We start from the raw sequence: 22,728 nt of genomic DNA on the forward strand, positions 1-22,728 counted from the left end.
GCTTTTGTGATACAAATACATATTCTAAGGCCATAATAGAGAAATTTCCCAACAAGGTGGCTGAAAAAAAAAATCAGTTGAATGTTAGAAAATGTCCATATTTGTTATAGGCATTTTCTAACAGCATAAAGTAAGGTAGTCTGCTTTTTTTAGGTTTATCAAAATTATTTTATCAGCACTTTACTATACTTAAACATTATATGGTTTTTTTTTGTCTTAGATCACTTAAAATTTCAATCTAGTATTTTGACGTTAGTTTTGTGAGAATTTTCAAACATTAACCTTGATCAGGTTGCCAATTTTTCTTGCATATAATTTACTGTAGTACAGGACAATAATAAACACTTGACACTTTTAGGTTACATATTTACCAAGCCAGGTTGAAAGCCTTAAAATAGAGATGTTCACTGTTAAGAGAAATTCAAATACAGGGTGTTTCAAAAATAATCATCCGGTTTAAAAAAAACATAACTATTCAGCTTTTAATCTGTTTTGATTGAATAATGTATAGGTAGAAAAAGGAAAATCGTGACTTTCACATAGTTGCCGACAGGTAGAGCTAATGCTCTTCCTTCGGTCGCTTGAAAAAGAAATGCTTGAAAACTGGCTTTTCTCACAGTTAGAAACCAATTCGCATGACTTGATTTTCCAGCAGTATGAGGCACCACCACACTGGAGCTTGGACATTTGAGAATTTTTGAACAATCGCATTCCTAAATGATAGATTGGCCATACGGGACCTGGCAATTCAGTTAAACATCACTGGCCTCCAAGATCGCCGGACCTCACAGTGTGCGATTTCTTCTTGTGGGGGTTTATAAAAGACTACGTTTGTGTACCTCCCCTTCCAGCTACATTAGCTGAACTGAAGATACACATAACAGCAGCAGTGGATGCAGACATGCTCGCAAAAGTTTGGGACGAATTTGACTGCTGTACAGACATGTCCTGTGCATCCCAAGGTGAACATATTGAGCACTTTTAATTTGGTTTGTAAAAAAACTATGATTAGCCATGTAATGTAAAATTAATCTTAAGTGTCTATGTTCAATATTTTTTTTAATATATGCATTGCAAATCAGGTGATTCTTTTTAAATAGTATATTTATTTATATTGCAATTTCTGAACTCGGACACATGCGAGATAACAGCAATACTGCAAGTAGCAGAATTTTTCCCATGTATTGCGTTGAGCTGTTGAAATGAGCAGGAGGGGTGCTATGGATATGTAAAGTTTAGGAATCTCTGTCTTATGGAAAAAATATTTTAGTTCAGCATGCCATAATTTCCAATAAATCCATGAATTATATAACAAAGAAATTAAAAGTTTATGTAATCTTTCTGTGTGTGGATTATATACTGCTGCATATTATTTGCAGCATTCTTTTCTATGAGAGGGTTATAATAGAATAAATATTTTTAGAAGTAATTTGCAAAAATATTTTTTTTATAGATACTGATGTGGAAATGAATGCAATGAATGACATGTGATTCAAATAATTAATTTTCATTTTAAGCAACAATGTAGTGCGTAATTTAGCACCTTAAACATAACATGTAAAAACTTAAAGTTACAAAAGGTAACATAAAGGTCATAGCGATGGAAAAAATCAGAAATAAACAACAGCAACAAAAAAAAGTAAGTATATGCTTTAAAAAGGTGCGTCTCGTAATATGTCATCGCAGTTCGTTCCTCACGGGGCATTTGTATATGATATCTCATCTTTAACTTCTGGAGGAGACAAAAACTTCCCTCTTGAGCTCAGGTACTTAACAGATACGAGTGAAAAAGTTAATATTTTTTTCTAAAAAAATCTTATTGAAAACTTCCATACCTTAAAAATTCATCACTGGTGATAAAGGTAAGAACCATAAGTTAACACATGGATTATAGGATAAAAGTTTTCTTAAAGTAGTGAAATTTGAATGCACAAATTATATGCAGAAAGTTACAGTACTAGTTTGTAAATGCTGTGTGATTGCTGAAATCAATCCTTTCTTCTGATTTGTGTAGCTAACAACCTATTCACATGGTCTCATATAGTTCCTTTTTACATGTTGGCTGAAGCTATTCACCAAAATTGTCATCCCCCCCCCCCCAATATGAGAAAATCTGGAATTAGACCATAATTTCATTGCTTGAAATTAATTTCAAAAGATGCAGATTATAAAAATCTGCATTACATGTAAATACAAGTAGGAAAAGGCCACAACAGGCAAATTGTCCAACAAAGTGACTGAAAAAAGGCTTCTCCATAAAAAATATAGATTTCATATATATCTAAAAATACAGCAACCAAAAATGATAACAATTTTCATGAAAAAAATATTGGAAATTTTATAATACACCAGGGCTTGACAAATCAAAAAAATATTTAGGTGCCAGCTGAATTTCTTAGGAGTCAACCATGGTTTTTACTCGAGAAAAACAGTCCTAAATAATGCTTTCTTGACTTTTTCCAGGACTTGATTACAAGACTTGATTACAAACAGAGGCTCAAAGAAATTGGTGCGAGAAAAATTAATTTTTTGAACTTCAAAAAACTAGTGCATAACTGGTTTTACAATAACCACTTGATAAAAAGTTGGAGTACATTCATGCTCACAGACAGGATTAAGACCAAAATGATAAATATTCCTTAAAAAGGTAATATACACTCATGCCCATAAATTAAGGATAATGCCAGCTCCGGCAAATAAAGGTTCAGAAACAAAACAAACGTTACTTATTCATAAAGCCCATTTATTAAACAAAAGATAAAGAACAAAAACGATGGTGTATGTATGATACCATTCATAAAAACTACGATTTTTGCTCCCTGGAGCAATTGTAAAAAATATCTCCTTTACAAAAACTTACTATTACATGGTTGGTATGATGGTTAATACATTGTATATCTCCCATGCGATGAAATACAGTCCGTACAACGCCTAGGCATGCTGAGTATCAAATTATCGATCTGATCTTGGGGAAGATCACTCCACTCAGCAAGCAATGCTCTCTGAAGTTCCAGTACACATGTAGGAGGTGGTTGACGGGCTGCAACTCGTCGGCCAAGCATGCCCCACACATGCTCTGTCGGATTCAAGTCAGGTAAGAATGCTGGCCATTCCATACGGGTTATATCCTCAGATTCAAGGCATTCGTTTACAATTTTTGCTCGGTGACGACGGGCGTTGTCATCCATAAACACAAATTCTGCGCCCATGGCACCCCTAAACAAATGCACATGTTGTTCCAGAATGATGTCTCGATAAATTTGGGCTTTCATGGTTCCGGTTTGAACATGCAGATCTGTTCTGGAACCCAGTATAATTCCACCCCAAACGAGCAATGCTGCACCACCGTAACAATGTCGTTCAATGATGTTGTCTTGGTGGTAACGGGTACCTGGCGTTCTCCATATGAAAGTCTGACGTGAATCAGAAACCTGGACTCGTCGGAAAACATCACACAAGCCCACTGTGACGATGTCCACATTGCATGTTCTCTATTCCAGGCTAATCGCTGCAGACCGTGAGTTGCCGTGAGCGGAACTCATCTGACAGGCCTGCGAGCATATAGACCAATATCTCCCAAACGTCTGTACACGGTTTGCCTTGAAACTGTGGTACCCGTGGCTGCAGATAGCTGACAAGACTGGTCGGATGCTTTGCTCCGTCTGCTTCTTTTGGCAGTTACTGCCAAATACCGGTCTTCACTCAGCATTGTAACTCGGGGACGACCTGTACTGTAACATCTACTGACATTTCCGTTATCTTGGAATCGTTGCCAAAGCCTAGAGATGACACTTTGGGCAATTCCAAGTTCCTCGGATACTTCCATCTGATTATGCCCACATTCCAGGCGGCCGATAATTCTACCACATAAAAATCTTTTCGTCAATTTTTGACGAAAAGAGTTATTGAAATCACCATACATACCTATATTGCTCTATACCCTAGATCTTTCTATCGAGAGTGGTACCAACTGTTCCCTTACATCCATTGTCGGTGTACTTGAAAAATGATTTAGGGTCAGCACCAATGTTATCTGCCAACCTTTGATTGAACTTCTTTTTTTGATTAATGATGACAGGTCACTTATTCCACTTTTATACTCTCTAAATGCCTTTTTCTTTTAAAAATAAAGATTATTATGGTTTTTCAAAATAAAGATATATTTTTGGTTCTTTTCCAGTTTAGCCGCTGTGGTGGTCGAGTGGTTATAGTGACGGACTCGCGATGCGAGGATCCGGGTTCGAACCCCACAGTGGTGGTCGGCTGAAGTTGGTTTTCTGTGGTTCCCAACTTCAAAGCGCAAATGCGAGCCGATCTCCCGTTAAAAAGTCGCGCCACAGAGAGCAACAGTCCTACAACGATAAATCATTCAATCATAACACTTCACTCATAGTTAGAAGAACTTGTGGCAGGTGGCAGCACTACACATAACAAGCATTACAGAGAAACAAAAAACTTCACGTCAGGTTTCACTACACGTACACGCACATTCCCGCATGTACCGATTCGTTGGGGGGTTCCGCGGGGGGGACGGGGTGCATGTGTGGTGTAGTAGTAGTAGGTAGGGCCTCCAAAAAATGGCTCGGGGATCCATGATGTTCTTAAGTCAGCCACCTCGTTGGACAATTTGCCTGTTGTGGCGTTGTATTTGTATTTGTATGAGCTCTTTCTGTGAACTAGAGAGTGACAAAGAAATATATTTTTTACGAACAAAGGGTATGATGTCATGGAAAACAGAGGCATAACATCCACTATTGTTTTTCTCTGATACTTAGTAAATATGCCATTAAAATGAAATAATATGCCCATGCTAACTATTGTCATTTACTTTTTTGATTTCTTAGCCAGATAGCTTATAGCCTTTTTTAAATATTTTTTAATTTATTAACTTTTCTATTCCCGAGAGCTGAAAAAAAGGTTTCGGACATGAAATTAATTTTATTAGACAAACTGCAAAACTAAATCATCTGTGTACGCTAAAACATTTACTTTTGGGCAAAAATGTATACTCCTGGAAGTTCTAGATTGGAAAGTTCTGCAAAAAATTATTGAACATGGTCAGGGTGTCTGTTAATATATCCAGGGCCGGGCTTTGGAATTTCACGGCCCGGTGCAAAAACATTTTTGCGGCCCCTCCAAAAAAAACTTTATGCAGTCACTCTCCAGCTTATAAGTTTTTCGACTTCCGAACATAAATCTTGAAGGGAAAAAATTGTTCAGAAAGAACTCATTATTTCAGCAATGCGTTGATAGTTGAAATCGAATCAAACACGATATATTGAGATGAAGTTGCATTTAAATTAATTTGATAACATTTATAAGTGGTTAATAGTAATTGGCTTTTTCACACCTGCTTAACACTTCATGCATGGTGGCTCGAATCATATTGAACAGACATACATTTCTGATTTACTTATATAATGTTTCATCATCTTTATCAAATATCTGTTGCAATTCGATAACTTTGATCATTTTTCGAATCTTTTATTGCTGTTTTTGTTTAATTAATGTAAATAATAGAAGTAAAGGAATCAAATACTGGGATTCCCAAGAATAAAAAAATGTTCTGAAACATCTTAGAACTGCATTTGAAGATGTAGATTAATTTAAAATTACTACCGTATATTCTGCTTATAACGTTCCCACTTAGAAAGTTTTCTCGCTTAGTACGGCTTGTTTTCGTAATCCTAACTTTTACTAAAACCTATCGAAACTTCCCGTTTAAAGCGTTTTCCCGCGTACGACGCTTTTTATGACGAGTTTTTGGAAAACTCTATTAGTGGGATTCACTATGTATGAGCTTTCCAATGTTATTACTTGTTTAAAACAAAGAGTCTTGCCACAAATAAAATCCAAGATTGTAATTTCAATATTTGAATATTCAAAAAGACGCCCTGGCATAGGTTGTCGAATATTAGCAACACTAGGTGCATTCAGCCTAAACCTCAGATATAATTTATTTAATACACAGTTGTCAAACACATTTTCTTATCAGAGAATGAACTGCCCGTGCTGCAAGCAACGTAGCCTACATCCTAAATTTTTGGACCTTTGTGCTCTTAAATGTTTTTATGCATGATGTCATATGTCATGAAACAGAATATCTCTAATGTCTGTACTGTACTAAATGGGTAATTAGATTGAGAAAAAAAGTCAGAAAGAGACGTCTTACCTTTTTTTTTCAGAAGTTCAGTAGTAAAAATTGTCAAAATTTAGAATTCATGCATTGTATATCCGTCTTCTGGAATTTCGAAGAAGTGCTCAAGCCTCCCAGGGAAACATCATGACAGTTCAGAGGTTCCCAGGAAGGCATGCAGTTAACACTCCGAAGGACAGTCGAAGTTGCTTCGCTCCAGGACAGTCGTCATCTAGAGATGTCCATGCCACAGGCTACTAGGGCTAGTGGAAGCACCGTGGGATGAAACTATAAACATTAACTTGTGCGAGAAAAAATTACTAGATTTCTTTAAAAGTGTTCCTTTTTGTTTGATGCCCTAAGTATGTTTTTTTTTCCCTTGGTTAATGTAGCCCTGTTATTTCTTTAATGGCAGAAAGAAAGGCTGACTTTTTTCAGAGGTAAAGAATGTGACCACCTGCACACACTCTTTTCCTGTTTGAAATAAGCTAATGCTATACCTAATAACACTAAAAATATTATAGGGGCTTCAAACCGAACGCCTCTTTTCACAATCAATAATAGTTTAATGAGAGAAAAATTAAATTTCAATCGAAAATTTCAAAACATCTGCTGAGAAAGGAAAGGGTTTCTTTTGGAAGAATTGCGGCCCCTGAAATTTTGCGGCCCGGTGCGACTGCACCTTTCGCACCCCCCTAAGTCCGGCCCTGAATATATCTGTATATATATCACTATACATCTTTAATTTAACTATACAGGGTGAATCTGACCTATTCTGCCAAACAAAAGGAAGTGATAGATGAACCCAAGTGGATCAAGAAACACTCCACCAACTCTGTCCTATTTCAAACCGTTTTCAAGTTATGGTGGATAATTGATTATGGAAAAAGTATGTGTTAAGTAAAAAAAAAACTGCATTTGTGAAGTTTCTAAGACACTTATACACGCAAACTAAGCACATATTTGGAAGAACAGAAAAAATCCTATGAGATGACATCATTTTCATTGAAGTATCTAGGTGAGCTACAAGTGCTGAAATATTGGCAAAGTTCAAAATAAAATTCCTGCCAAAATTTTTCATTGACAATCACACAAATACCCTTCTGGATACAATTAATCAAATTTACCAAAAACTTGGGGGGGGGACTAGAGGGGGTGCCAAATTAACCCTTTATATAACTGCTTCTACATTACACGGGGTGCTAAAATGCCTGGTTGCCCCGTTTGAGGAAGAACCTAGTTGTGGACCTAGATAGATGGCACCACCTGCTGACCACAAAACACACCAAATTCTGGGCACACACACACAAGCACACTGTTAAGTTTCACCAACACAAATCTGACATAGCTCCCATATTCAGGTGTGAAAATATGTGGCAGTTAAATGGTGACAGATCAGAGTGGTGGACCATCAGGGAGGGGAGGGAAAATAAAATCATTCTACCAGGAAATCGCTTTGCAAGGATTTATATGACTAGGGAATCAGAACATGAGTGTCTGAGAGAGTGTGTACTGAGACAGAGAATCGCATTTGCTTTTTTTAAATTTAATCAGAAGATATTGAAAGAGCTAAGATTTTTTTTAAATCAAAATGGAAAACCAATCGGAAGAGAATTTATAGATTGATTTATTAGTAAATATGTAAACGTGCGCCTCTAACTTTTAATTACAGTTAATCCTGCTTATAATGTTTTTCAAAAAACATTGTAAGCAATAAAACACTTTAAAAGGGAAATCTTAATGAGAATACGTAAAGATAACGTTATTTAAAAAATTAAAAAAAATAAAAGAGTTGGGTCTGTGAAAATAAGTCATACTAAAACGTTTTAAATGGGAACGTTATAAACAGGATCGACTGTATATCTGTTTTAGATGTATTACATATGTTAAACTCTCAGTGTTAATGAGCTTCTTTGCAAGTTTTTCCTACTAGTAGATAATGAAAGTAAATGAACCTTTCTTTTTTAGACAGAACATGTTTTTAGAAATGAATTATTTATTTGACTCGCAAAGATACCTCTTTCTCCTACCCAGAATATGGCCTGCCGCTCTGTCTCAACAAAGATATAAGCAGGTGATCAAATACCTAGGGCATGCTGGAAAAAATCAGAGATACAAGTGAATTATGAGGGGGAAACCATACTTTTTCCCGAGATAATTTTTTTCGAGAGGGACCCACTTTTTTTTTCACTCAAAAAGGACCCAGAATTTTCAAATTACCTGGGTAGGTAAATTAGAGTACAGCAGCATTTCTGCCTTCTGTTTGAAAAAAGCAGGTTTGTTCATCGTGCCCCCCCCCTTTACTTCACGGATAGTGTGCATAACCTTCATCTTGAATAGAAAATTGTATTCAGAGAGTATAAAAGTGGACAAGGTGACCTGTCATTGTTTACTGATAAAATAAAGGAAATGAAGAAAGCGATACAGAAAGTAAAAAGGAAGTTAATTCTAGTTTGGCAGATAACATTGACTCTGACCCTAAAATATTTCCCAGATACGTCAATAATGGATGTAAGGGGACAGTGTTGGCCCACTCTTGATATTAGGGTCTATGGTAAAGAACAATGCAGTCATGTGTAGTTGTTTCAATGACTTTTCCACATCGGTTTTTAATAGAGAAAATGATATTCAATGTATGGTGTTGCATGGGATAATAAAATCCTGAACGATATTCAAGTGAAAAATGCAGAGGTCCTAAATCTTCTACAAAATGTTTGTGCAAGCAAAGCACCAGGACCACATGCTATCTATCCTAGGGTCCTCAGAGAATGTGCTAATGAATCGTTGGGGGTCAGTCGCACAGATTTACAGGAGTAGTGTTGCTGAGGGTATTGTCCCAAGGTTTTGGAAGCTTACTAATGTGGTTCTGATATTTAAAAAGGGTAGTAGAGAAAATGTGTTCAATTATCTTCCTTTGAGTTTGATGAGCTCTCTCTCGAAAATTTTGGAGATTCCACTTCACAAACTGCCTTTTGATGAGACGATATGATGATATAGACGAGAATAATGTATTGTCGGATAATCAACATGGGTTGAAGAAGGGAAAGTCATGTGTAACTAACCTCCTTTGCTTCTATGATCACGTGATTGAGGCTTTGGGTAAAGGCAAGAATATAGATGTTGTTTACCTTGATTTCCAGAAGGCATTCGATTGAGTCCAACATGGTAAACTCGTGAAACATTTTTACATGACATTGGGATTTGGTTCAACTTGCTGAATTGGATAGAATCGTGGTTAAGAGATAGGTCACAATGGGTTATTGTGAACTGGGAATTCCCTGATTGGACAAATGTCACAAATTGAGTTTCTCAAGGAAGTGTCCCTGACCCCATACATTTTCACTTTTTATCAATAAACTCGATCAGGGTATCCATGGGAATGTTAGCAAATTTGCAGATGAAGTGAAGCTAATAGGGATGGTCGGGAATCAAAGCAACAGGAAGTTGCTCCAGACCAACTTAAACAGGATTGGAGCAATGGCAAATGAATGGAGCATGACATTTAGCATTGAAAAGTGCATGGTCGCTCATTTTGGTTCGAACAACTCACATGTGTCTTACAAGTTGAATAGCGCCACTACCCTGGATGCAACTAGGGTCACAGATTTGAGAATTCTCATTGACGAGTGGCATAGGTTTTTTGAATATTTTTCAGCAGTGGTAAAAAAAGCATATAGAATGCTTAGTTTCATTTTCAAACAGTCTCTTTGCGTTCTCCTAAAATCATTCTTCTGCTTTACCGAGACTTAATTTGTCCTGCACTGGAGTATGCTGTAAGGTTTTGGTGACCATAACTGCAGAGGGACATAGACTTGATTGAAGGGGAGCAGAGAAGAGCTACGCATGTCCTTATTGTCACACTGGGCTGAAGTTATGAAAAGAGACTTCATTTTTTGAATATATTTACATTGGATGAATGCAGGTGTTGGGGAGGTATGATCGAAGTGTTCAAAATTTTCAACAGGATGGTTAGGATGGACCATGAATTATTAATACACCATCAGTCAACTGCTTTTACAAGGGGGACACCAGTATCAATTGGTAAGGGACAATTCTAGGTTATGGCATCGCAGGAAAGTGTTCTCTAATAGGGTTGTTAATAAATAGAATAGCTTACCCTTGGGAGTAGCAAATTCTAACGCAATTGACACGTTTAAAAAGAAATACAATAAACATGTTGGGGTAAATCGAGAAGCTATCCGTACTTAAAATAAGATAACGATAATTATTCTTTATGGTCATTGTATAATATTTTATCATGTATATATATTTTTTCTAGTTTTTGTAATTGCATTTTTAATTGGGTTGCTGTATTTTAGAAATATATGACATCCATATTTGTTATAGGAATCTTTTCTCAGCCAACTCATCGGGCATTTTGCCTGTTGTGGCATTGTATTTGTAAATTTGTATTTTCCAAAAGTTTAATGACAAAATGGAATGAAAGTAATGAAAACTACTCATTCTATCCATTGAGTAGTTCTATTCCATAGTCCTGATGGACACATCAGTCCTGTGAGATCATGAGGTTGGTTATTAGCTATCTCTTCCCATAGGAGTAAATTTATAGGAAATAATGGGAGGGCTAAAACCTAATATTTCTGTAGGTATTAAGGAGATGGGGTGGCTGTACCCATGGGCCAGATACAAGTTTACTCCTATGTCTTTCCTTCTGAAGATAGTGGGGAAAAAATTGTGTGTCAAAATGGTTAAATGAATTATAAAATATTTATTTGTCATTCTCGTTTATAGGGTCTAAGACCTTAGTCAAAGCAAAGTTGGGCATAAACTTGGTAGTTTGCAAGTTTGTACTTTTTTTGGTATGGTGTAAATGGCTGTCTTTTTTTCTATACACTATGGTGTTATATGTCTGTGCCATTAGGGCCATGTATATAAAGTACGTACACTCACATAACACGTTAAAACATGTACCGATTCATTAGAAATTCGGCAGAGGAATGTGTATAAGGCACATGTACGGTTACGTAGAAGTGTCTGTCCTATACTCTGTTTATGTATCAAATTTTATTAAATTCTGTCTGGTATGTTGTAAGAAATCTGAATAAATGTGTTTAATTTCTTAGTTTTGAATAACAGTGTAATTACAATGTAATAGGTGTAAAAAAATGTTTTATTCAATATATATATATATATATATTGCTTACTTTACTTTTTATTGCTGGTTTCACAAAGTTTGTTGTTTCTCAGGGGAATGTGAGTACAATTTTAATAATTTTTTTCGCAATTTTGATTTTTATGGTTCTTTATTTTTCAAAATTTCTCAAATTCAGATTACTTCAACTAAAATATTTATCAAAATATATAAAAAAAATGTAGTGAAAACAACCACTTCTGCCTTTCCCACCCCTAGATAATTTATTAGATTAATAAAGATTAGAACTCTGCAAAAAGGACCTGATCATACCAACTACTACCAAACCATACATTCACCTCATAAATATTCCTCAAGGAATTTTTCTAATGAATTCAGGCATGTTGGAATGTGCAGCATACATGTTTTATAATTGACATTTTTCTCTGAGGAATGCCTGTTATTTTTTGAAAAAGTGCTGCAAACTCAAGTTGTTTTGCCTTTTGTATTATGCATGAATTTTAAATGTTGAAGGCTTGATTATGATCTCTACAGAGAAACTTTTTTAAATGGAAGTGGAAGATAATTTGCACCTCAAACTTTTTAAAAACCACTGAAAACCAACTTCAGCTGCCCATCACTATGCTGTCAGTGGGGTTAGAACCTTTATCAATGCAATCTGAGTCCATTATAATGCCCAAACAACCGAATAGCAGCTGCTTATGTGAACTGCTAGAAGTTGTAACTCTTAACTACAAGGCTGTTGGAAAACACTCATAAGTAGAGATAGTACCCTGGCACTTCAAGAGAAGAGGGTTCTGAGAAAAACAAGAAGTCGTTGAATTTTTTGAGAATTTTCCAGGTAGAGCCTCAGAAAAATTGCTTGTCCTGGGGGCATGCTCTTAAGACGACCTCGTGCAAGAGCTGTGCCATATTGCTCTAAATCCCTGTACATACGCACCAATTCTGGTTTGCTGTATCAAAGGTGCTGCTGATGCACTGTAGTGCGTCATATACCCGGAATTTAGGAAAAGGAGCCATGTGGGAAAATTTTGTTCACGGGAGACGTTCTTTCGGAGATGGGAAAAAGGTATGGAGGGAGAAAACCTCCATGTATATATATACACAGGGTGGTAACTATCGACCGCCCGATAATTACACACATGATTCCTTGTGAAAAACTAATATGGAGAAAAGTGTTCTCTTTTTTTTGATATGACCCATAATTAATGAGTTATAACGCTTGAAAAATTTATGACACTTAAAAATCCGGCCAAATTCACTAAACGTACACCAAATGTATAACTTGGTGTTTTAGACAATGCTAAAAATGTATTAACCCTGCTATACAGAAAACGAAAGAGATATAAAAACCAGTTTTTTTTCCTCACACTTTTCAGGAAAGAGAAAAAACTTTTTTTACAAGTCAGAACAGGTTGTTTGCATCTCACAAAGCTAGCTTCATAGAGGCTATAGATAAGCTTTAGTACTTTCTGGAGAATAAAACAAAACGACTATGTCTAATTACTTATTGTTATAATTTCTAATTTTATGGCATTCAGCATACAAGAATATTGTGACATGCACCTTATATTAGGCGAGGGCCACGAATAAGCCTTGCAAGCAGTAAGGTTATACAGTCAACGGTATCCAACGCAAAAACACCCGACCATAAAGTTATTTTGCAACTGGACCGCTGATTGCCCAAGTCAGGGTGTGTATTGCCACAACCAAACGTAGACGCTGGGCTAGTATTGTCCGTAAGAACACCGGCTTTCAAAGATAACGTGTTGTTGCAACATTTACCTTGCATTTCCCGGTTCTTTAACATTTTTACCCCAGTAACCATTGAATGGATGACAACAATGAAAGAAACAAGATTTTGATTAAACTATAGGCATTTATTCAATTATATATTAACTATTGATATAACGTTTTAACAACAATTATCACAATTAAACCTTTCTCTCAATATTACAACGGAACAAAAGGGATCGGTCTCACCGCCATGTCCAGGATTTCACGTGTTAGTTCACATCATCCTCTAGACACTCCCAGGTGTCTACCTCACAGCAGAAGATTCCCAGACACCGGTTTCAGACGGGTTTGGTGTCTCGAAACACACGTTGAGGTCACAGTTCAGCCACTGCGTAGGAAACTGGAGGCGAACATCCACGGGTAGCCGGTCTGGCCACTAACCAATCCACAGGCGACAAGATCATGACGACATTGAACTCTCACATGAAGATAAGCGACGACACGGGCGAGGTGCCCAAAGCACACCTCTACAATTTTAACTCATTGTTTTTGAGAGACTATCTAGCTCACACCTCAACAGGGCATGACGCCTTAGTGATTAAGTAGAATCGTTCATAGTGGAGCACATTTCTATCTGGTTTTTATATAGGAGCTTTCCCATAATGTCTCGTGGAAAAACCAATCACAAGGTCGAAGGAGGGGCATTGAGTTTGCATCTAATTTACATAATTTCGTGAGAGAAAAGGAAATATTGTAAACATAATATATTGAATCTGGCAACCAAACATAACAAATTGGAGATCTGGCCATGGCCCCCACATCCTAGAGCAGGGCCCCTAGGCTGAGATCTTTTGCAGGGCCCCCCGACCACACTTTCACGGGGCCCCTTTATGATGAATTTATATCGTGGAAAAGCAAAAAAAAAAAATGGTGAAAATCGTCCCAGGGCTGGAGCCTTGTCAACGTACCCCTTGTGGGGGCCATGAATCTGGCCAGGATCCACAACTTTTAGGCCTATTGCACATTGTATAAGCTCATGACATTATAGACCGTGAGATGGTCCTAGGACCCACCGACGGCATGGAGGTAAAATATATTGCACATTTATATAACACTGTGATGAACATTTATATTATATTGCACAATTAATTAAAATAGAGTTTGACGACGACTCGGCGCGGTTCCCACGGACGAGCCACGGGACCCCCCCCCCCCCCCAGAGGGAAAGAGAAGGTAACTAGATGAGCTTTTGGGATCTCTGACATATGGATGTATAGCGGAATTTATATGGGACGTTGGCAGCCCGACCTCTGGCCCCGTTCTCGCCCGACGGGTAGGAAACCCCACCCCTGACCGCCATACTAAGCGAACTAACTGGCCCGAACCGGATTGCCAGCAGAAGCCTCGGGTGGTTTCCGGTAGCCAACGAACCCTGGGGCCTAAACAAGATTAAATGAACATTAAGATTGTAAGAGATCCCAGGTTGTCATGTTACATTTGCGACAACCCAGCATAACTACCCAGGATTCTGGTCTGGCGAAATCGGTACAATCGATACACAAAGGAGAGAGACAAATGATTTCAAAGAAATTTCTAGTTTTTAACAAAAGTAAATTTATTAATTCTGTAACAATTAAATAGGTTAGGAATAACAATTATTTCTCAAATTTTCATACCGTACACCAATGCAAGTCCGTTGTCTCAATCTAGTCCGACTGCAGGAGTCTGGCGATCATTGTTGGGTCACGCGTGCCGTGACGTCATCGACCTTGGAGGAAGGTCACGATGCGAGATGAAACCTCACGTGGCGGGAAGAGCTGTAAACACAACGGCCGAGATGACGATCGGAAACAATGGTCGATGCGGAACCATTCATCGACCTTGTCGGAAGGTCACGACCCGATGCGGGAAGAGCTGCAAACTCGACGGCCGGAAATGACGATCGGAAGCGATGCGGAACCATAAGACGGACGGATGAACGATGACAGGAACCGGGAACGACAACGATTGACTAGAGATGTGGCATTATGGGTCCGGAACCAGCCGGCGATGTAATAGCAACAGAGAGACGAACTATTTCATACTTCAGATGACTCACCCAAAGACGAGTTGAAAGGCGAGAACGAATGCGGGTTAATGCGAAGTGGCGGCGGGAATTTATACCTATAAAAGGAAATACAGAACGATCCAACTCCTGGGACCGACCATCTCAGAAAAATACACATCAGAGCACAGCCAATAGGAAAATACAATATCTAATTTACATAAATAAATGGCAATAGATTTTTTATAGGAACTTTTGCAAAAATAAGAATGGCAACAACAATGAATTAAAATGGCGATGTGATCAAGATCGCACATTTTACCGGACTATGAACAATGAAAATATCACAGACTAATTGAATCAACCGTGTACGGTTATAAAAAGGTAAGATAACAAATTCTGTTAAAGATTATACAATTACAACTATATAAACATGTTTCAAAAATAAGAGATAGAGGCAGGTTTGGCAAATTCCCCAAAGATTCCCAACTATTGTTACACATTGTCATTGGTTGAATCGGATCCAACGACCAGCAGTCGAGCGATCGCACGAGAATTAAATTCTAGTCACGTAACGGGCTTAAACGTTTTGCATGATGAGTTTTTGCATCCATATCATTACACACGGGTGCAAGCACTTTCATCAGAAGATTATCCACGAAGGAAAGAATTCTGTCAATAGCTGCTGCAACAGCATTCCAATGACAGCACTTTCCTAAATAGGATTCTATGGACTGACAAAGCAACATTTACTCGTGAAGGTGTCATATCTGGGATTTTTCAAATCCCTATGCAACACGTCCAAATGCTCATAAGGTTCATTGGGGAATTAATGTTTGGTGCGGCATTATAAACAACAATCTTCTGGGACCATATCTGCTTTCACAATGTCTGATTGCTGAAAACTACCTAGTTTTCTTGAGAGATTGCCTCCCAGACTTCCTTGACGACCTTCCCTTGGCTATATTGTGAAATCTTTGGCTGCAGCATGATGGGGCACCGGCTCATTACGCATCGCATGTCCGCAAGTGGTTAAATCAAGAATACCCAAATCGATGGATTGGCCACAGTGGCCTGCTAGATCCCCTGACCTAAACCCTTTAGATTTTTTTTATGAGGCCATCTTAAAGCGCATGTGTATAGGCATAAGCTTAACTCCTTGCAAGAAGACCTCGTAGTCGCCTTGCATGCGTCAGTTACACCATCCATGCTGGAGCAGGTTCAGCTCTCCATCCCATGCCATGCTTCTTTGTGTGTCTCAATAGATGGAGCACATTTTGAGCACTTACTAATGTAAGATGCAATCTTCTTTTTAGCTACAGTGGTGGTCAGCTAAAATGTTGTTTTCTGTGGTTTAGAACTTTGAGGCATGAATGCGAGCCGATCTCCTGTTAAAAAGTCTCACAAAAGATAGCAACAGACCTAAAACAGTACAAATATTCAATCATTGCACTTCACTCACAATTTGAAATATAGATGGCAGCTCACATTCCCGGCAGAACTCACTCGGTAGTAAATTGGCCATAGTGATAGATCAAAGTTTTGTTCGGTTTGAGAGAAAGAAACTTCCTCTTACCAAACTGACCTTAAAAAATTTTGAGAGATGAAATTATTCTTCAAAGTTGTTTTTTCAAATAATACTGGCTCTAATAACAACTACCATGAAACTAAACGTTTGGGAATTAAACGTGATTAAAATATCAAAATTTTAATCCTGAAAATAAAACATTTTTTTCATGTTTCCAAGGGAATTTTAATGGTTTTAGGGTATATTAGGGCGGCTGATTTCAAAACTGCTGATGATTTCGGTACAGTATCAATATTTCAATGTAGTCTGCAGCCACTAATTTTTACATAAAAATTTTTTTCCCCATTTTTATTCACTTTCCTATTTTATTCAACACATTATCACATTTATATCATTACCAGACATCAGTGATCTTTATGTATTGATATTAAGTTTAGTGGGCACGGTAGCCCAGGTCGATAAGATACTTGCTTAAAAGTACCAAAGGATGTTTAGACGTGTCGCAAGTTCGATACCCGGCTCATTCTCGTCAGAAACTTTCTTGATGCAGGGGTACAACAGAAACGGTGACATGACCACAGAAAAAAATTGCTACCACAGGGAGTCCCACATCGAGGGGTTAGCGTGCGACAACACAGCATTACTACCCAGGATTCTGATCTGGCGAAATCGGTGCAATCAATACACAGTAAGAGAGAGACAAATGATTTCAAGAAAATTTCCAGATTTTAACATAAGTAAATTTATTAATACTTTTAACAATTAACTAGGTTACAATTAACAGAACAAAATTATTTCTCTAATTCATACCAATCCCTATGCAAGTCTGTTGACTCATCAATATAGTCCAGCGACTCAAGTTTGACGATCTTGAATTACTCGACCAGTGACGTCATTGACCTTGACGGGAGCAAATGAAGGTCACGAGCCTATACTCCATGTGGCGGCAAGAGCTGCAGGCTCAACAGCTAGAGCCGAGGTGACGACCAGGTGGTTGGAAGAGACGATCGACGGCATGCCAAACGACGGACCAGCGATGACAGGAACTGGGATGATGGCAGTGACAACGGATGACTAGAGAGAAGGCATGATAAGGTCCGGAACCAGCCGGCGATGTGCCGAGCACCAGTGAGACGAATTATTTCATTCTATGGACAGTTCACCAAAAGGCGACCACTTTCACCTTTAGTGATGTATAACTGAGTTGAAAGCAAGATTGAATGCGAAGTGACTCTAGGTATTTATACCTATAAAGGAAGTGCGGAACAGTCCAACTCCCGGGACCGACCATCTCAGAAAAATACACATCAGAGCACAGCCAATAGGAAAACACAACATCATATTTGCATGAAGAAATTTGCAAGAAAAATATTTTAATGACAATAGAAAATTTCACGAAATAAAAATGGCGATGTGATCAGTATTGGACATTTTTCCGAACTATGAGCAATGAAAATATCACAGACTAATTTAATCAACCGTGCACGGTTATAAAAGGTAAGAAAACATAAATTCTATTGAAAATTATACAATTACAACTATATAAACATGTTTCAAAAATAAGAGATAGAGGCAGGTTTGGCAAATTTCCCAAGGGTTCCCGACTATTGTTACAAGCGCACCTCTTAGTGAGTATAAAAAAAAAAGGCTACCGTTCAGAATTGGCAATAAATTGCCCGGTCTAATTATTAGCCCTTGTATGCAGAAAATGACCGTGGTGCGACTCAAATGATGAATTAAGTTTATAAATGATTCACACACACACATATAGTACACTTCCAATGTGATTTGCATACTGGCTTATGGACTGAGCAGATTGAGAGCTCTCTGTTGGGAGAGGGGGATTTAAAAATAAATAAAATGAGCTAGTCACTGTGAATAGGGTGATCATACCTCCCTCATTTTCTCTTGTATTTTCCAGAATAGTCTCGTTATTTCTGTTTTTTCTCCATCCTGAATTTTTTTTAAAAACATGGTTTTTCTTATTTTTTAGTCAAAGTTTTCTTGAATTTGTTATTTAATCAAAAACGTTGATACAGGTAATTTTCAACGAATTGATTGAATGCAATATTATCATATAGAAGTTCCGAAAATTTCATGAATTATCGCATTTTGCTTCGTCCCCCTCGCAATAGATACGCATTTTGCTTATGGTATTACCATCGAAATTCAACTTTCATTCACTCAAAAACTAGAGCCAATCTGATAAAACCAATGTCAGATTCAGAATCAGTGCTCCAAAAACATCTTAAAATCACTGAAATATCCTTGAGGAAAAAAAAAAAAGTTGAATAGTGTGAATCAACAGAAAAATTCGAAACCAAAAATTATTTTGAATATGTCAATTTGTAACGTAATAAGTTTGATTAAAAGTTGATTGAATCATTGTTATTATTTTACTGTTCCCACTAAGTCACACCTTCGTCAAGCTACCATTTTTATATCCCTCGTTGAAGCTTTTTACAAGTAACAGTTTCGATGAAAAGGAAACAGTTATTTTCTGGTATGCAAGAGGGCCTGGGTTCGAGTCCCAGGCCCTCTTGGCGGAGACGTGATGACTTTTCTTTCAGAGTTCACCTCAGCATCATATCTGGAAAATAACTGTTTCCTTGATATCTCTGGCTGAGAAAAAAGCCATCTATCTCACTCTAGTTTTCGATGAAAGTTCAAAAAAACAAAAACAAAAAAATACTGCAGTTTTATTGATAAACATTGTAATCTGACTATAAATAATGATCGCGCAGTAAACACGTATGCACCTTCTCTGCGAAAATTAGACTTAATAGTGAAGGTAAAAATTTCACATTTTGGCAAAAAAGTGTTGATTTGGCTAAAAAAATTTTCAAACATCTCATTTGGCTAACATGGTACAAATCTTGTGATAAATTTGCCAACATAGAAGATGAAGCTAACACGTAAGCGATACGTAAAGCAAGGTTATAGTATCACTAGATGGAGAGAAAAAGTGTCAATCGTGAAAGAAGAAGGCCAAACTTGGCTTCTAATAGGATTGAATATTTCACAGAGATGTCATTGTGGCATCTCTGGCCATCCAAATACCTGGAATTTCGGAAAAGGATGCGTAAAAATTTTGTTCACTCGTCCTCCGGGACACGTTCTTTTCTAGTTCTAAGAAGAAAAAAAAAAAAGTTGAGAAAAAAACCTCCCCAACTTCTTCTTACTGTGTATCATGATCGCGCGACCTTGAAAAAGTGGTTTTCCTATTTTGTACACTGTACTGTATTGATATACACACGGGTTGTTGAAGAATAAACCCGGGTTTTCCTAGGAGCAGGTTTCCTGTGCTGTGTGCAACGTAATTCGCCCAGCGTGACACGCCGTCCACTCACCGATAAGAAAAGCAGCATGACTATTCTCCTACAGAGCGCAATACGCCTCACGACAGCGCTTTACGTAGGGCGTGATTGGCCGACTGCTTCTGGAGGAGTCAAAAATCTCTTCACACTCTCGTGTTTTCTTTCACTTCCCTTCAAACCGAAGCATGCGGATGATAGAGTAGTCTGTCGGCGTGAAATGGTTTAATTCGGTTCACGCTGTGCAAAAAACCTATTCCTAGGAAAACCCTGCTTAAGATGAGGGATATCTAGTTGTTTCCCTGAATGAGGGGCCGTGTACAGAAGTTTCAAATTTCGGATTTTTATTACCCTGCAGATTTTCTCCCTTCCGGTTATATACAGGAAATTACGGTACTTTCGCGGCTATCTGCCAGCATTCAAAGACCATGTCTCTACAGCATAAATTTGTCTTGTTCCTACAATATTGCGAATGCACGTTTTTTTTTAAAAATCGTAAAGGATTGGAATGTCCGTTAAAATTGTAAAACCTTCCTGATATCGTGGAAAAAAACCGAATCTGTAAAAACTCGACCTTGAATATCCACAGTTTTGTCATCTAGCTGCTATGCGGAATCAGAATATAAGTGTCTAAGAGAGAATAGAAATTTGAGGAAATATCTAAATTCCAAAAAAGGACACAGATTTTTGGAAATGGTGTATCAAGAACTCAAGTTAAAGGAATTTCTTATTTGATGGAGATATATAAATCAACTTAGATATTTTCTGAATCACCAAGATTGATAATATTTAGGTATCCAAAAATTAGAACCAATTTTCAAAGAATTCTTTCATTGTTCTGATTAGTAGTTTAAAATAACCAGTTAAATAGCTCAAGGCCCTTGGACCTTGGTTATTAACCTTAATTAACTGGTTTATTAACTGGCTATTAACCTTTAGCTATTTAACTGGTTATTTTATTGTTTTGGTTATTTTACTCTTGTGGCCAAAGTTAGCTCATTATTATTTTCTTTTCATGTGTAAAAAGTATTTGCTATCACAATGCATATATATTTATTTTTTAGATTTTTCGCTTGAATGAGGAAGGCCAGCTAGGTGTTGGTGAAAGATGTATTAATGCTGACACAAGTCACATGAAGCTTGTATTTTGTCCTCTTGGATCAGTTGATGGCCCCTGGCAATATAATTCAGTAAGTTTTGGTCACTATGTAGCAAATGGAATTTGGCTTTCACTTTCTATAGACTTATGTAGAATTTTTTATATCAATATGAGTATTAATCTCATAATACATTTCAGCATAATATCCAGAAAAAAAAATTGTCTTTCCTTCATCTATTTGGCTGAGAAAAAACCGTTATAATTCTTTTATTGAATTAAACATTTTAATTTAAAACTTGTTCGAAATAACCTGAAATAATCAAATACAGTAAAACATGACAGCACAAAATCCACTGTGTTGGCTGAAGAAGACAAAAAAAAAAGGAGAAAAAATAACAAATTTTGTAATCATTCATCTTATATCCAACCCTAAGACTCAACAAAAAAATTAAGTAGAAAGGAAAAACAAATAACTTGTAAAAATTCAAGTTGAAATTAACTTTCAACCAAAGATATGACTATCTTCCAACAATATGCACCCAAAAAATTTTGGTGTTTGGAAGGAATGTAACTTGATCACTATCCCGTAACAATAGTAAGTTTTTAGATGGTGAAGAGATGCAGAACTAACTGGTCCTAGGCACGAGGTAACAAAGCCACATTTTTTGAGAGGTAACATTTTGATTGCTATCTAATTGGCTGAATAGTATAATTTTCAAAGTTAAGAAGGCAAATGGAAAATCAGCTGATATCATAATATCAGCTTTCATTAGTTGTTGAACGTTAGTAGAACGTGTTTCGTTAGTAGTTGAACAAAGTTATCCAATTCACTGAAGTTCCTTATTCAAATTGTAACTAGAAAATATGCAGATTTCTTCATGGCTCTTTGAATTATTTCTTTCATAAACTCTGAAATTATTTCTTTCATTTTTTCTAAAATTGGTTCAGTCTTTGGTTCTAAAATTACTTCTATTTCTAATTTATCATCATCTTTTTTAATTTTTGATGAAAATACAGAATCACCCAGAATGTAACATTGCTATAGTTAATTTTATTCATTGTCAAAAATTCATTTAAGCTATATTGATTGGAAAGGTGGGCACACACACAAAGATAGAGAGAAGTAGTCTATATATATACACTGCTCAAAACAATTAGGGGAGCACATGGTTTTAACAAAATTACGCAAAGATGTATACCGATAAGTAACATAAAATGAATCATCCATAATTTAAAGCCTAGCAGGAAACGGAAGAAGAAAACTTCATATGCAAATCAAAGTTCATGACGTCAAAAACCAGAAAAAGGAGATAAGGGCAGAAATCGGGATGTTGCAGAAACGTCTGTTTTACTGCCGTAACTGTGAAATTCGATTGCGCAGTATTTTTTTTTGAGACAAGATGACTTGAGGATGTCTCAACAACGTGATTTACCGGAATCCATGGCATGGCGTGTTATAGACAGACTGGAATCCAGGCAAACACAACGTAGTGTCGCGAACGCTGTTGGAGTCGTCAGAAGTGTTGTTGCAAGGCTGTTGAATCGATTCCAAGAAACAGGAAATGTTAGACGTCAACCAGGGCAAGGTCGGCCACGCGCCACTGCAGCAACTGATGACCGACCGGTATGTATGGTTAACAGCCTGTCGAAACAGAACAGAGAATGCTACGCAGCTGCAAAGACGGTTGCTCTTGGCAACAGGACGAAGGGTAACCAGCCAAACAGTACGTAATCGACTTCATGAGAGAGGGCTCTAT

The 22,728-nt window shown here is 37.3% G+C and overlaps 1 protein-coding gene across 5 annotated transcripts in view; it reads left to right on the plus strand.

The window, feature by feature from the left end:
- Pgant7 (N-acetylgalactosaminyltransferase 7) overlaps positions 1–22,728 on the plus strand; it is a 213,278-nt gene that overhangs the window by 168,923 nt on the left and 21,627 nt on the right. For all 5 annotated transcript variants that reach the window (XM_089252484.1, XM_089252486.1, XM_089252485.1 and 2 more), the window contains one exon: positions 20,937–21,062. In XM_089252484.1, coding sequence (XP_089108610.1) covers positions 20,937–21,062 — 126 coding nt within the window. The remainder of the gene's footprint in view (positions 1–20,936; positions 21,063–22,728) is intronic.

Source organism: Pholcus phalangioides, unplaced genomic scaffold, assembly GCF_987345545.1.
Source record: "Pholcus phalangioides strain wild (caught in Gottingen) unplaced genomic scaffold, Ppha-v1.0 ptg000029l_1, whole genome shotgun sequence".
Classification (NCBI taxonomy): domain Eukaryota; kingdom Metazoa; phylum Arthropoda; class Arachnida; order Araneae; family Pholcidae; genus Pholcus; species Pholcus phalangioides.